This window comes from Haliaeetus leucocephalus, unplaced genomic scaffold, assembly GCF_000737465.1.
Source record: "Haliaeetus leucocephalus isolate CR32 unplaced genomic scaffold, Haliaeetus_leucocephalus-4.0 Scaffold174, whole genome shotgun sequence".
Taxonomy (NCBI): domain Eukaryota; kingdom Metazoa; phylum Chordata; class Aves; order Accipitriformes; family Accipitridae; genus Haliaeetus; species Haliaeetus leucocephalus.
In genome coordinates, this window is record NW_010972610.1 from 327,017 (window position 1) to 343,451 (window position 16,435).

General features: G+C 44.1%; 3 protein-coding genes across 4 annotated transcripts in view; 1 reads left to right on the forward strand and 2 right to left on the reverse strand.

Moving 5' to 3' along the window:
* CCBE1 (collagen and calcium binding EGF domains 1) overlaps positions 1 to 11,506 on the reverse strand; it is a 177,945-nt gene extending 166,439 nt beyond the window's left edge. For both annotated transcript variants that reach the window (XM_010563965.1, XM_010563966.1), the window contains exon 1: positions 11,205 to 11,506. In XM_010563965.1, the coding sequence (XP_010562267.1) occupies positions 11,205 to 11,251 (47 nt within the window). In that variant the 5' untranslated portion in view covers positions 11,252 to 11,506. The remainder of the gene's footprint in view (positions 1 to 11,204) is intronic.
* PMAIP1 (phorbol-12-myristate-13-acetate-induced protein 1) lies at positions 49 to 576 on the forward strand. The gene is made up of 2 exons (XM_010563985.1): positions 49 to 94; positions 244 to 576. Exons 1-2 carry the CDS (start codon positions 49 to 51, stop codon positions 366 to 368), a joined length of 171 nt encoding a protein of 56 aa, XP_010562287.1. The 3' UTR covers positions 369 to 576.
* A 1,528-nt stretch (positions 11,507 to 13,034) lies between the features above and the next one.
* PDZD2 (PDZ domain containing 2) overlaps positions 13,035 to 16,435 on the reverse strand; it is a 139,706-nt gene continuing 136,305 nt past the window's right edge. The window contains exons 23-24 of the mRNA XM_010563967.1: positions 15,084 to 15,218; positions 13,035 to 13,201 (exon numbers count right to left, since the gene is read on the reverse strand). Of these exons, the coding sequence (XP_010562269.1) occupies positions 13,035 to 13,201; positions 15,084 to 15,218 (302 nt within the window). The remainder of the gene's footprint in view (positions 13,202 to 15,083; positions 15,219 to 16,435) is intronic.

Consider the following 16,435-nt stretch of genomic DNA (forward strand, 5'->3'; position numbering starts at 1 on the left):
CCGTCGGGCGGGGTCCCAGAGGGGGGGGGGGGGCCCGGGGGCGGCAGGATGCGGCTGCGGCCGCCGGTGTGGACGCGGGGGTGGGTACAGGCGTGTGTGTTAATATTAAGGGGAGAAGAAAAAAAAAAAAAAAAAAAAAAAAAGCCCTGGGGGGAAAAAATGCACGCTATCGTCAAGTTCTCCTTAAAATTCAGAGCGGGCGCGGGTGGGGAGGCGGCGGTGCGTGGGGCTGACGGTCGTGAGTGTGCCCTGCAGGGCGGGAGGTGGAGGCTCAGTGCGCCCTGCAGCTGCGCAGGATCGGCGACAAGTGGGACCTGCGGCAGAAGTTCCTGAACCTCCTCACGAAGCTATTCTTCCCGGAGACGTGAGCTCCCCTCGGACGCGGTGCGCTGAAAAAGCAGGGAAAGACCTTGGCTTTGTGGATTTGGGACAAGAGACTTCACTGACAGTGGGAGATGGAGAAAGCTCTTTGCCTTGTGTTTTGCTGCCCGGAGCCGCTGAAGGATGGCTGTCGCAACGCGGTTTCTTCGAAGAATGTTACGGCGATGTTGGCGTCTGAAAGCCAGGTGAAAAAAACCACAGGTAGCGACGGGCAGAGGCCCTCACCACGCGATGGGGAGACTTGAGGCAAGATGGAACTTGCCCGTCAGCCTGGTCTAAGACTTCCAGCAGCCCCGTTTCCCCAGTCACCCTCTGGTCCTGTTTCACCGAGGACCACCTTCGGGAAGAAGCCAAAAAAAAGTCAGTGTCTTGGAACACGGGATCGTATCCCGCAAGGCAAAAGCCAGTTGCTCGGGTTCTGACTGTTTTTGTTTCCTGAAGCACGGATTCTGCTGGACAGGAATCTGGTGGTGGGATTATTTCATTTGTTAATTAAACCACTGTCTGTATTGAAAGGTTATTTGTTACAGGATGTTGCTTTGTGGACTAAAAATGACAATTCTATGTACTAACATGATACTGCATAGTTCTAGTCTATATTATATATATATATATGTATGTATCTGTGTATATATATATAATATATATAAAAAATATAAATACGTGCACCCCATGTGCATGAAATGAGTATTTCACAGAACTATTAATTGAATGCTACTTGTTAGGTTCAAAAATAGTATGAAAAAATGTTCAAAACATGACATAAAAATGCATTATATTAATTAGAAGAAAGCATAATGTTTCTGATAATAAAGGAAATACTTCATGCAACTGAGGGGAGCATACTTTAGTATAGCATTATATAAGACATATAAGAATATATATTACATAGATAGAGATATTGAGGTATGTGTGTTTGGTGGAAGGATTCTTTCAGCATTACAAAGAATTTCTTGAGAACGGTACAATACTGCTGTGCCTTTATAAGTAACAAAATAACTCTTCAATAGAAGTAGACCTTAAAGTTGAATGTGAGTTGAATCTTAAGTTTTCTTGAGAAAGTTATTTATTCAAAGAAAGCAACTACCTCTCTTTGAAGAAATAATATCAATAGAACTTAATGTTATGATCAGTACAGGAAAGTAGCCTTGGACTTCTGAATGTTTAATATACTCACAAGCAAAGGTTCTTCCCTTGTACTTTATTTCCATTTCATTTCACAGCAACCTCATTTCAGTTCCAGAATGATAAAGCCGCTGTAGCACATCCAGTGGATGGTGATGCATTATGCCTATCTCACTGAGGGGTTATTACCCTTGGCTGGCTTTGGATGAGCTGAATTAAGCATGCTGATTGCTGTCAAGGCAAACAGTAACTCTGCTAGTCAATTCATGTCAGACATGATCCTAAACAGTATTTTTTCATGGGTGCAAGCTAGCAAGAAAATGGCTGAAGCTGATTATGTTTTGTAGCTACTTCTTAGGTCAATGGTCAGAATTCCTTCTCTTAACTAAACTTGTATGTAAGTACATTTGCATTGTATAAGGCTGTATAATTCCACTTTCTGAACTCTGGGTCTGTTCAAATTAAATTTTTTGCTGCCTTGAATAGTGAATTCTTGTTTGTATTTACAATTAATTTTTTGGTTAGCTCTTCTGAATCTGCATTTGCAAAATTGTCGTGAAATAGCTCTGGTCACTCTGTCACAACCAACTGTATATGGCTGTTACTTGTTGTCACTGATTTCACTAGGCAGAAGCTGGCTGATTTTGCCTGCTTCCCACATGGAGGACTTTTAACCCCATCCCAGTGGCATTATTGGGAGCTTTGCCATTGGCTTGAGCCACATGCACGGTTCCTTCCCCTTCTAAGCCAGCTAATACCTTTTCAGTGAGAACATAATGTTTCAAGAATAGTTGTTATTCATCTTAACACTGCAAAGTAACGCGTTTTGCTGATGTGTGCAGAGGTCAGTTTTTCAGGTATTAAAAAGTAAATGCAAAGAGTTTCTGTTTGGCTAAACACCAGCTCCCAGGCTAGTGCCGCATGCAACTCGGCAAAGCCGCTCATCAAAGGCAGCCCCGACTTCAACAGGAGGGCTCTTGCTTTGTGGCCCGGGCTTGGTGGAGTCTTGGAGTTCTCATCAAGGACACTAAACGATAATTGTGCCTGTCTGGGACTCTCAGGAAAATTCAGCATTAGCATCTGCATTAGTAACTGAAAGGTATTTGAATAAAAGTGTTCTGCTCAATGTATGCTCCTTTGAATTGGAAGCCAGGTGTGGGCTTCATAGAGCCTGCTCAGTTCTTCAGGCTGTAGCACACATGAATGTTATGAAAAAAAAGCATCCACATAAATGCATTATCATGGGGATATCTGAGTTAAGTATTAGCACAGTGTTTTTCTGTCTAGATCTGCAAAGACTATTTGCTTCTTGTGAAATGTTTTTATGTTTCTCTGAGCATTGTCAAGAGTGCTAGCATTCACCAGGAGCTCAGGAAAAAGACCTAGATTCAAGCGATCAGTGCCTTTATATGAGCAAGTGCTTGCTGATGTCCTCCCTAGGATTTCTTTTATTACTTCTGCAAAGGATCTGCTATATGAATGTATCAACATGAGTTTGTTTTTCTTAAGGCCTATTCTGGATACGGGCCACATGTTTTGCTGCGTGCCCCACATGTATGCCCCATGCATGTATATCTTGAATTCTTGCTGAGACAATAAATACAAAGCATTTGCGAGAAAAATGGGTCATTGTTATAACTCAGGGGTGGGTTTTTTTTTTCAGATTCTGAATGCATGATCGTATGATACAAATTCCTTCCATACTTCCAAGTCAGCAGGCACACACTAGGGCAACAGTGGAGTGCCAGTAGGTATGCATTGGGAGATTAGGCTTTTACTTCTGTCTTTAAGGGGATCAAGACATAACCATATAATTGAACTTCAAAATGGGAAACTGAGACACCTATTCTAATATTTTCTAGTAACTACTGCCTGCAGAATAGTTGGGTGGTGTCAGGGGCTCCATTACCTTTACCAGAGGTGTTGCAGCTTTGAGGAGGAGAGTCCTTGGGGATCAGTGAAGGATAGACATCTAAGCTGAGGGGTTTGTCTCGAATGCAGGCAGAAGGGAATACAGCATTTCGCTAAGGTCAGATTTTGACTTTCTCCAAAGTTTGAAGCTGGAGTTTTGGAAAAGGGGGAAATGATACTGCTTACCACAAGGGAGTAGCAAAGGGATAGTGCAGAGTTTATTCTTCCTCCCTAAAGCTGGGACCCAGATGTGTTTCTGGAGAAGTGAGCCCGAGATCCTCACCTGCTACACCATGCACATCAGCAGGCTTTCCCCTGACTCAACACCCTGCTTCTCCCAGCTTCATGGGCAGGGAGCACCATGCCTGGGGCACCCGTTCCCAGTGCGAGGACAACCAAGAGCTTCGTGGCCAAAGGCTCTGGTTTCTAGTGTGAAAAAAAGCAAAGAGAAGCAATTCCCTGTCCTTTCCCAGTGAGCCACCAGCAGAGGCTTGAAAGAGCTTTTCTTCAGGGGGCATCAGTGAAGATGTCCTGAGAAGGCCCATCAGCGTGGTGCCATGTGCTACCGCAGGTGCTGCGCAGTGCATTTTTGCACAGTTCTACCAGCAAATTACACTCTTAAGACTCATCAGCCTTGTGAAAACACCCAGACACCCTCAGCCACTGCCTGCCGGAGCCTGGCCCTTCTCCAGCCAGGTCACTGCCACGATGCTTGTGACCTGCTCCTCCCTAAAAGGCAGTGGAGAAAAAAAGCCCATCGTTGGGGCACGGCATTGCCGTCTGAAGGCGCATGACTCACCCACCAGCACCTGGTATCAAAAAACAAAACCAAACCCACCTGCTGAAGCGAACTGCTGCAGTTGCTGCCCTGTAGTGCTCTCCATTTACCACGGCCCGTGGGCACCTGCCAGAGCAACAAGTGCAGCCCGGGATCACGTTCGCACTCTGCTCGCCCAGGTGAAAACCAGCCCAGTGCCCTCAGCCAGCTCATGATCTCACACCTGAGAGTGGATGCACAAGTGGTATTTCCTAAACAAATTGCTAAACAACAAACACCACCTTCCTCCTCCCCTCTCCCCCCACAGGATGTTTTTTTAAGTCATCTGAAAAAACAATGTCTCGTATGCAGCTCATTTATTTTTAGCACACGCTGCTGGAAGGGATGAATTTTATCATTTTCCTCCAGTCAACACGAGATGGTGTGAGGGCATGACGTGCATCCATAGAGGTGCAAGGAGGCTTGACAGGAAGGGCTGGGGATATGATGTGTTGTCTTTCAGTCTGGCAGCATTTTCCATGAAGCAGGTGACTGTCTGATGGCAGGACTGCCAGTGAGCAATAGTCCCAAAAGCTGTTACAGCTGTAAACAAGGGTCTTTCTTTACCCAAGTGCGTCACTATATTGTCTGGACGATGGCGTAAGGAACAAGCCACGCCAAGGCTGCCCTCCCTTCTCATGCGTGGTCTCTTCACAATGCAAATCTCACCAGCCTGCAAGCCCTCCGAAACCATGGAGGCAGGTGTCACTTCTTTAGCAACAGGAGATATCCCATGAAATAGCAGGGACCTCAGATAAAACTGTTTCAGCCATTTCATTTTACAGGGGCTTTGGCATCATCCCCTCCTATACAGGAAAGGATGCCAGGAGCACTACTTGGCTCAGCTCCGCCAGCTCCTTCGTTCCACTGCCACTGCTTGAAGAGCCATGGCACCTTCCTGCGGGAGACGATCCAGCTGCAAACATCAAAAGAAACCAGCTACCGTCAGCAACACTGAATAAGGCCAGTGAAGAGGCCTTGCAGCTTCCGTCAGGACACTGGCAGCCCTGTTACCACTGCGACACTGCTGCAGCGCCCACCTGGGGGGTCTCAGAGCAGACGATGGCCCCGGGGATGGTACCCATCACTGGGCTTTTGTGCCTTTGGCGTTTTGCCTGCATTACTATGCTCTGACCAGGTCAAGGTACCATGTTTGCACCTCCTTCCTCTACTCTGGGATCACAGCCACCTTTGCCACCTACTGCGTGGCAGTGATTAAGGGCAGATTACTGCTTGCACCTTCCCCTTTGTGCTTCCGAAAGGGATGTGACTGAGCTGTGACAAAGGCATAAGGCTACATCCAGGTCCCTCCAGGATCAGGAATTAGGGAGGTAATTTTCGACAACAGCAGCAGGGCTTTCTCCAGCACCGCCATGGTGTCAGCAGCACATCAAGAAAATGGCTTTGCTAGGTAGGGAAAAATCCAAGCAACTACAGCTTCAGGTAACTTGTTTGCTCAGCACAACGGTATCAGATTTATTCAGCTGCATGGCAAGGTGAGGTCTGGTCCAGCATATGGGACTATCAATGGAAAGGCAAAAAGGTTCTGGTTTTAGCATTGGCTAACTTTAGAATACCCTGACTGTCAGGAAACATCCTAGTCACAGCTTTACACACTGTGGGGTAGAAGGGCAACAACTTGTTTTGAGGAAGGATGTTTATTTGCATCAAATGTTCTTTCTTATGATCATTTAATGAGAGGAATTTTATATTTTTAAAAGGAAAAAAAGCTTTATTGCCATCATCATTAATTTGTGAAGTCTTTTAGCTGAGTCGAGTGCTTTGAGGAACACGACTACACAGAAAAAGCAAGACATGGTTGGCTTTTTCTGTAAAGGCAAAGTCCAAAATGGGCTTTTGCTGAGGGCTGGTGATGACAGTCTGGCTTCAGCTATAATTCTTGACAAGGAGAAATGACCCAATCTCCTTTACCAGAAGCAACGGGGACCAGCTCTAGATAATGCAGCATCATTTGGTTTCCGGGTACTTACTGATACGGCGGTTCTGGACATAGGGTGGAGGTGCTTCAAGTGTGCTTCTATGACCCAATATTGCATAGGAAAGGAAAAAAAAAAAAAAAAAGCACCAAACTGCTGGACCAGAGCTTTGAATCTCCTAGCCCAGGGCAAGGGGAGGGCAAAGGGCTGGCAGTGTGGAAGCAGCAGGGTGGACATGCCCCCCGCAGCCATGGGTAGCTCTGGGGCTGAGCCTGCGTGGCCCTGGGCACTGGGAAGCGCAGCTCAGGGCCATGGTCTGGGGGATGTTTTGCTTCCCCTTGTCATCACACCCACATGCTGCCCCATGGCATCACTTCCCTGGGTGCGTGGGCATCGCTCCTGGTCACCGCATGCTCTGCTCCCGCCTGGCCACTGGCTCCGGGGAGGGCCATGGGGAATGTCCCCCCCAGGGAGTCTCCTTCACAGCACCCCTGTGCAGGGACAGAGACAGCGACCATTAGCCTTTGGTCTAATGTGATAAAGTGCCAGTTTTGACACATTCCAGCAAATACAGATGAGGTTTTGGAGCCATAAACAGCTACACCAGAGACACATGGACCTTATTTGGACATTAGAACTTTTCAGGTAGAATGATAAACCTGATTGCAAACACCAAAGTAGGTGTCTCTACTCGCCTCATTTAGATCTAAGATCTGTATGTTAACGATATGGGAATAAAAAAAACCTGTCCCCAAAACTGCAAACTTCTGCCTTTTGTGCCAAGTTCCCCATTTGCCAATGCCTCAAGGCCTTCAGAAAAAGCCCAATCCCCAAAAGACAACTGACTTAGGTAAAACTTAGATGTAATTTCCTGCCACTTCGTATGTCTTAGTGGATAAGCCATTTATAGATTAAGTCCACTGTGTCTTCTCTCGTGCGTTCCTCTTTATTTAGCCACTGTCTGAGGCAATTAAGATTTTAATTAAAGATGTTCAAGACGGATCTTACAAAAGCCAGGCTGCTCTGAGGCTTGAGACCTGTTGAGCTCCAGCTCATGCCATATGTTAGAAGAAAGTGGGAGAAGGACAGACAGGAGAACAGATACAGGGGAGTCACTGAAAGGGCTGGGCTGCCCCAGCACTGACGACAGCAGGGGAGAGAGAAAAACAAGAGATCTTCATGGCTAAAAATGTCTTTTTGCTTTTCCCCATACAGCCCTGAGAGAGAAGCCAGGCTCTGGCCAGGGACAGACGTGCTGGAGCAAGCTCGAAGGGGGCTGCTGTGCTACCCCACACCTCCCCGTCCATCCCCTTCCCACGCTACTGGTTTTACGCCTGGCACAATCTCATCCATGCAACAACACAGGCTCCACAGCGTCCCTCATCACAGCTGTGCACAAGGGAGAGGGATTTGGGGAGAAGGGGTCCCAACGCAGGCAGGGGACTGGGAGACCGCAAAGTTCCTCCTTTTCTCCTCCAGCCCAGGAAAGGGCCCGGGTATCCGGGTGCGGCCTTTCCCGCAGGGTGACTCAGCAGGAGCGCTGGTGTTTATCCCTCCTCACGTGAGTCTTGCTCACTTGCACCCTCATGGCGCGGCACCCGGAGAAGGAAACTGAAAGCACACACATTGGCTTTTGGGGCACAAGCCCAGGGACAAGGGAAATGCCCTCCGTGCCACTGGCACGGGAAAGCAAACGCCTTCTTCCCCTCGCAGAAAAACCCACCCGGCCCTTTCGGGCAGCACCGTGCACCAGAGGAAACGGCGAGGTTTGCAAGGCACAGCAGAGAGACGTGGGCGAGCACCATGCATGCACGAGGAGAGGGCAGGACTGCACCGTACCGTGAGCCGGGTGGGAGTTTCCAGACGTGCTGCTGCTGCTGCGAGTGCCCAACCCAGCACTGAAGCACGGAGCAATGCACGCAGGCTTGCAATGTGGATATAAATGCTTAACCCACAAGCTCCTTCCTCCAGCTCAGCCTACCCCGCAGCGACTAGCTGACGTGTCCATGTGCTGCCAGGCAGCGCGGGATTTGGGGCGCCTCTGGCATGCCCCATGTCAGAGCAGCTGAGAGGAGAGCTTTCTGGGCTGCCTCATCTTTCTGGAAGGCAGGCTTGCTTCAAGCTGTCGTGCAGTGACGGTGAAGCCAGCTGTGTCCATAAAAAGGTGGACCACTTGATGCAAACTTGCACTGTTGGGAGCTTATGGCCTCCACCTCCCACTACGAGCTCCACTGCAGCTCCACTCCATCCACAGAGAGGTTGCCACCACCCCAGCCCATTCCACCAGCTCAGCGGGGTTTTGAAGAGTTTATCTCCAGGGTAGGTGGAAGACAAGAAGAAATACCAGTCTAGACCTAGTTGTATATACATATTCCCTACACATACAACCTGTTCCATTACAGCCCAGGGGCTGGGCAGGAGGTACAGCTTATAGGTGATGCACTCCAGAGACTGCTCCTCTTGATGAAAACCCCGCATTTCACCTTTGCCTTCCGCATTTTCCTTGCACAGGGGTGGGGGGGAAATGCACAGCTTCCAAGATATCAAAGCAGTCCTATACAACACCTTCTAACACTTCTTAAATGCTTTAATCCTCTTCATGCTGAATGACAGTTCTTAGAGGCTGGTATTTTACTTCTAGCTTAGATGCACAACTGGACAGCATTAACACTTACTTAGTCTTTGTCTGTGCTCTCCCTACGATGCCAGTGCCAACTGTGGACCAGACAGACATCGGCATAACAGAAATAAGTATCTAGAGGAGTACTAAGGATACCATTTATTTTCAAAATCACTAAAAAACCCAAATAAAACAGTTTATGGCAATACAGATTTACATAACAGAGACAGCAAATTGAAAAATGTACAATCTATTTCATGTTATTGCACTCACTTTTTTAAAATATACAAGGCATATTAAACAGTTTTCATTAAAAGAAGTTTTATTTATATAAATAAAAGTGTAAATATACAGTATCATACAATAAGTGTATCAGCCTAACACATAAAATCTACTTAAAGTGGGATCCCCATTTCTCACATGATCTAGTCTACTATTCATCAATATTTCCACTTGTACATTTACATACGCGAAACGTAGAAGCAGGTAAACATTCCCATCTGGGAGCAGTTCCTTCAGATTTTGATAAGAACCACTGCAGAACATTAACTAGGGTTAATTTTAAGAGAGGGTCATTAGAGAACATGAATCACTCAACAGTTTAACACTTATCTGCCCTCATACTATTTTTTTTAACAAGAAAACAATCAGATGTTGCTCCCTCCCTCATTTAGGCCTAATCTCACAGTTCTTAAATACAGATGCAGTCCCCACAGAAGCTGGAAAGAACTTCCAGGTACAAAAGGTTGCAGAATATGCAATGGCAGTATCGCACCAGAGCCCACTCTCATATCCAGGATGTGTACACTGAGCTGCCCCAGGCCTGGAAGTGGCAAAGCCCTCCACCAGACCTTCTCCATCTAGGAGCAAATTCACCTTACCTGGAATGCCTTCAGGTCCCTGGTGAACAGTCGTGGACCAAGTGCATAATTTCATCCTGATTTTTTGGTCTTCCAAGAGGCAGCTGCAAGTCTCTGGGGAGTCACCACTCTCCTAGAGCTTGGCCAGCCTTCTGGTATGGCAAAGAATTACCGTGGGGACCGACAGGCAAACAGCAAGGCCAAAAATGCTCATGAACCTACTGAATACTGATGAACCAATGCAACATCTTCTGTCATTTTGTCGGGACGAGGCTCTCAGAAAAATAACATTTACTTTTCCAGGTGCGCAACCAAAGGTTCACTACATCTGTTTGGTCTACCCATCCTGTTTGTAATAAAGCAGACCCATGTTGCATAAATCCTGGGGCTTTTATGGGGAATGTCACCCCAACAGAGATGTCAGGAAACACTACTGTAATCATATCAACACTGGTAGCATCAGTAAAGATGTTTCTTGTTCTTTCACATTAAAAAAAAGTATTCTCAGGAACAAAAACAATCAGGGTTAAATACTATTCTTTTTCTTGCTGTAATGTTAGTAGAGAAGTGTATCATTCTACCCACAGTAACTATCAGACTTAAAACATTAAACCTAGCTTTTAAATTATAGCCACTACTGAATCACACACAAAAATCCCCACCTCTGCTGTTACTCAGCCAACACATATCTACGTGCATGTAAAATAAAATACTGAACAGTATAGTATTCGATTACTGAAAAATTAAAGCCTTCTAAATCACTCACAATGAACAGTACCTGCAAATAAGCATCTGAAAATATTCACCACGTTATCATCTTAAGACACCTCAAATTAAGTTTAATTTACAAAATGAAGACTTTACCTTTGAGCTCACATCAGTTTAGGAGTGAGGGAGACATACGCCTCCCTGCATTGGAACCTCCAAAATTTTAAACTGTGGACTGAAAAAAAATGCCATTTCCTAAAACACAACTGTGATTTACCACATTAAAGTAGCAAAAAGTCAGTACTGCACTTGTACGTATTATACGTATACAGGTATGTATTCACTACGCTGCATTAAATTCCACATGCATTTTATGTATCTATTATACACGCTATTACAGTCAGATTTTGGTCATTCCTGAACAAGGCCTCACCATTTAATTGCCACTGCCAAATGTCTTCTCCCTGTTTTTCACCAAATATGCAGGGGTAACCTCTTTTATCCCAGCACAGGCCTGCAACCTCAGTGTGGTCCTCTGACCCCAAGTGCTGCATCCTCCTGAAGCCTCTCCCACCATGGAGGTGACTGGAGGCAACCCCCAGTCCCAACAGAGCAGCTGAGCTTCGGGGTCACAGGGAACCCAACTCCATAGTCATTTCACAGCACTGAACCTGAATTAGTTTTGACAGAAATCCTGCAGGCAAAGCAGCTGTAGGACTATGTAAAGTATTGCCTTTCCTGTAACCAAAAGCTGCATTTCTCCCTGGATTCACATGCTAATGTCACGGAAAAAGAATTAAATCTATTCATTTTTAGACAAAACATTGCACAGCTTTTCTGCTTACCTGGTCTCAGGTTGCCTTGCAGAACTGAATTTTCCTCTGTATATCATGAGTTGGAGTCCAATGAAGCTGTCAGAAATGAACCAAAGCAAGCGCTCCACTAAGCTGGAAGCAACTGCTCCAAGCACTGTTGAATAAATGTAAATAAACTCAACTATAGTATGATCTTGGGGTAGGGCCAAGTGACAAGCCCAGACCTTTTTGTAACAGCTATGCAGTGTCTTGGCTCACTATAGATGTAGGCAGCACTTCAGATTTGGACCGGTTCCAGGCTGAGAGCTCTTCACCCTGGGCATGTTGGCTGCGAGTAGTCTCCAGCCTAATGTGACAAACAACCTGAGCACTCTGGAACAAACAACTTGTTCTCAGCTGATAAGGACACTGGCCCATTTCCTCCTGTATCTCTTTTATGTTGTTTAGCTATCCCAGATGTAGGAAGAGAAATAACAGAGTCTAATCTCTTGCACCCGTACGCTCTCCTCCCAACACAGCAGACTATGAAAAACACTCAGCAGCATGGCCTGCTGCTGGTACCTCTACTGTGAGTAGAGGTGAGAAAATCCAAACTAAGCACCCGTGGCATTGCAACCCTGTCAGTTCTGCTGTATCTAATACCATGGTTTCTCCTGCCTACACAAACAATTTTCAGTTTCACCATCCAGAACCCTCAGCATCAGCCTGTTCCTGATGCAGCCAGGTGCACTTATATCTTCCACACACATCCTCACCCACTCTCACACAAGCAAAAATAAATATTGGACAAGACAAAACAAAAAAGAGCGATTAAAAGCCAGAAATATGGCCAGTTCAGATTTAATCTGTTATAATCCCCATCGTTAGACCACCACTTTCAGCTTGAGTGTTTCAAGTCGGGCAGCCTTAAGCCTCTTGCAGCCAAATAAAAGCAGCCCGACTTTCAGACATACTTTGTGATTGCTGAAGTCTGTGGGATCTGCAAGTGCTCAGCACTTGAAATTATCCCCTTTTTAAAAATATATATATATTAAAGGTGCCTAACATTAGAAGCCTAAATTTGAAAATTTAGACCCCAATTTTTATCGCTCCCATTTTAATCACAACTAACAACTCAGTCTACACCTTGGTGGACAATCACCTATTATTTGGATGTGATTTTTTTGCTCACAGATTTTTACTGCATTAATGCCAAGTGATTTCAGATACAAGTTGCATCTAAGAGCAGACTCAGTTGTGATGGATGCCAAGTTAGTTCATCAGTTTTAAGAAGATTTTTCAGCTTTGCATTAAAATGCTCATGTTTTAGGCATAAAAGTTGTGCAAAATTATACTCTTTTTGTCATGCATTTTTAGCAAAACTGCACTTAGAAGAATAAAGTGAGATTGTTCCAGACATTCTCTTATTACAACAAAAAAAGGACCAGACCCTAAGTAAGTGTCCTGAAGTCTTATTACAGCTAAGTGATACAGTACTATCTAAATACCCATCCTTGTCAACAGGATAACAACCATAAGTTATACTCCCAATGCTCTGCAGATACTAAAAATATCAGGGACAGGCACAGTGTTATTTTTCTCAGTCAAAATACTTCAAATCAAACCCAGGAGAGGTCTTGAAGTTCCATTAAAACTGCCACATAGTACAAAATTGTCTCTTAACATTTGGCTTCCTTCATCCTCGATATTTAGGTGAGATTTTATGATGCTCATAACATGCTTGCTCAGTGGTTCTCCAAGGCTCTTAGCACCTCTCTGTAGAGCATTAAGACACTTCTGTGTGGCTTTAGAAACAAAGATAGCTTGTAGCCAGTTTTAAGTGTTTTGTCTTAGCAAGTGTGATTTGATGTAGTGCTTCCATCATACCGATGTTCTGTGTTTTTTGATTAGTAGCTGAACAGGGCCCTCTGGCACAGATTTAATAATGTTCCAGGCATCGTAATGCATGAGGCCAAGTAATGATTTTCCACTAACAGCAAGAATTTCATCTCCAGTTTCTATGTTTCCAGATTGCTCTGCAGCACCACCTAGGAGCAAAAGGGCAAAAAAGTCAGTGCAAAAAAAACGTAAACCCACAAAAATTTGCTTTCCCCTGTGATGAAGAGCAAATAAACCATTTTTCCAACAGTGGCAATTTCAGTACAAGTCACTTATGCTCGGCTCAGCTCTAGCAATCTACCCCATGCTGCATGTCACAGAAATGTTATTTTAACCAAGATAATCCTTGTTCTCAGAAAAAATGTCTGTTTTTGAAGGAAGCAGCATAAGTGCATGAAATATGCTATACATTATCTCTGTAGCTGTAAGAAAACCTGGTTGATAAAAATAAACATACAGGTTGTATGTGGCATGGATGTATTTTCTCAAATGGAATTTTAACATGGTAATAAGCAGATAATGCAGTAGATTCTAAAACCCGGATAACAGGGATGAACAAACGACACACGCGTAGCAAACTTAGGACAAACACACCAGACACAGAAACAGCTCCTAGAGAGGGTCACACCCTTCACTGCTCATGAAAGTATGTTTTCCGTAATGATAATTTAACTAACATCAGCCATCACGGGGAGTGGAGGGGAAAAGGACTGTATCTAAGGATATAAGTTAATGAGCTCAAAATTAAACATGGTCTTCACCCTCAGAATCAATTTCTAAAGAGGGGAAAACAAACACAAACAGAAATGGATAAGCAATTCAGGAAATACCATTTTGATTTTTTTCCTTGATGAGAGAATAAACCACTGAAAAGTAATCCTGTAAAAATGCTGCAGCTTCATTGAGAGTTTCAGCTTCCTTTAGGAAGCACCGTATTTTTCACTAAACTGAATCCCAGACTAGGCAGTGTTTATGCTAAGTCAAGGATTTTTCAGCTTCTCATGCTCAGCCAGCAAGAAGGCTGGAGGGGCACTAGAAGCTGGGAGGGGACACAGCCAGGGCAGCTGACCCAAACTGGCCAGAGGGGTATTCCATACCATGTGACATCATGCCCAGTATATAAGCTGGGGGGAGTTGGCCAGGGAAGGGGGATCGCTGCTCAGGAACTAACTGGGCATCGGTCAGCGAGTGGTGAGCAGTGGCATTGTGCATCACTTGTTTTGTATATTCCAATCCTTTTATTAATATTATTGTCATTTTATTATTGTTATTATTATCATCATTATTTTCTTCCTTTCTGTTCTATTAAACTGTTCTTATCTCAACCCACGAGTTTTACTTTTTTTTCCCCAATTCTCTCCCCCATCCCACTGGGGGTAAGGGGGGGGAGTGAGTGAGTGGCTGAGTGGTACTTAGTTGCTGGCTGGGGTTAAACCACGACAGACATACTAAAATCACAGCATAGTTCTGGGATTGGTTTCCTTTCTATACACGGTTTGTTTAAGTTTAACTACCTGCTGACAAACAAAGCATCCAAAAGTGGCAGTTTTTGAATACAAACATCACATATTCTTAGCAAAAGCTAATACTGATATCTAACCAAAAAAAAGCAAAGATGAAAAAAGAGGTAAAATTAATAACTGGGTATAATGCAGGATGGTGCTTTGGAACCACACTGATTCTCTCTACTGTCCTTTTCTTAAGAGAACTGGATAAGGCATGAACTTCTCAAACCATTACATACAATACTGCTGCTGTAATTTAATGTCTAGAATAGTGGACAAGCCCAGGAAGGAACTGCATCATATTTAGTAAATCAGATTGCTCCACAAACATTTACTAGCAGACGCAATCCCTAGCTACTCCCGGGACTGTTTTTTTTACTGACCACTTTGGCTACTAAGTGGTAATAAACAAGGACCACAAAAACCACCCTTGCTTAAAAAAAAAAAAATCGAGTCCAAGAATTAAAATGTCTGTAAAATGCACAAAAGGAAAACTGGGATAATATCCACTGCATGCTTGTAGTACCTTTAAATATTCTTTTTACAAGCAAGGGCCTGTCTCCAGCAATGGAAGCTTTTCCACCATCAAGACTGAATCCCAAACCAGCAGAGGTTTTCAATAATTCAACGCAGATGACATCATTCATATCCAGGTTTGGATCTGTAACAGAATATACACAGCATCTTGTTATGCAGTTAACAGTAAATTGCAAGTTGTGTTTCTTGGTTTTGTTTTTGCTGCAGTGACAAAGCAATTCAGAGTTCAGTTCATATTCAGATTAGAACATGTTGTCACCCAGTTTCTCAGAAGTGAATGTGTATGATTGCAGCTGTGAATGGGAGACAGTACAAAATGCATTTACGCACAGCGACATTTTCATTTTGTATGTTCAACCAAAACCTGCCAAAGCATTTTTTTTTTGGCAAAATTAAAGCTTAGCAAATTTAGCAAAGACTCTCAACATGAACAAAATAACTGAAAAATTATAAAAACTGTGAGTGGAGAGCATTTCTTTTTCTTTCATTTGTTCCCACTTTCTCATTCAATGAGCCACATCTTTTCAAATAACAGTAGTGAATGAAATGTTGCATTAAACAAACATGTTCCATCCTCTTAAGGAAAAATCTGTAATCACTAAATACTGTGAGTAATTGTTTCTGGTCTCATATCTATGGCAATAACCATAATTAGCTGTATGTGCATCCTGCCTCTTACATAGCAGATATTTTTAGAATGCAATATTGCTGTAGCTGACATAAAATATGATTTTGCTTAGGAGGAAATAAATCTACAATTTTGGAAAACAGGTCCCTCTTTGCCCTGTGTGAATATAAAAATTATGCAGTCTGCATTATCACAAATTACTACTGCTGTTATCTCAAACAACTTTAAATGTTATCTAAAACATCTGAAGATGTGCTTTGCCTTGCAGGATGGAAATATGTTCTTAATAACCCAATACTATGCTGTTTATGAGATAATGTTGCCCCCTAGTGCCTGCACCCAGCAGTTATCCTGCATTTATCAACGTGCAAGACACAGGGAGCTTAGGGTAGAAAGGGATTCTGAAGTAATTACATATATTATATCCATGGGAACAATTCCAGAAAGGCTGATCCATTCATTTACAGAGTGCTTTCTACTTCTTGTAAGCTGTATTACAAAGCTGGCCTATAAAACCCAGTGAAAGCATAAACCAATAAAAACTGCTATGGGAAAAAAATAAACAGTAATGATTATGGCCAAGGGGTTAAAAATAGGTGAATGGCAGCTCCATGTCCCGGTTTGGGGATGGTCTGAGCTGAGTGCCTGGTATTGCCCTGGAAGGCAGGAGAAGCCACATCACCAAATCTCAGCAATAAGCTGTAACCACTGCC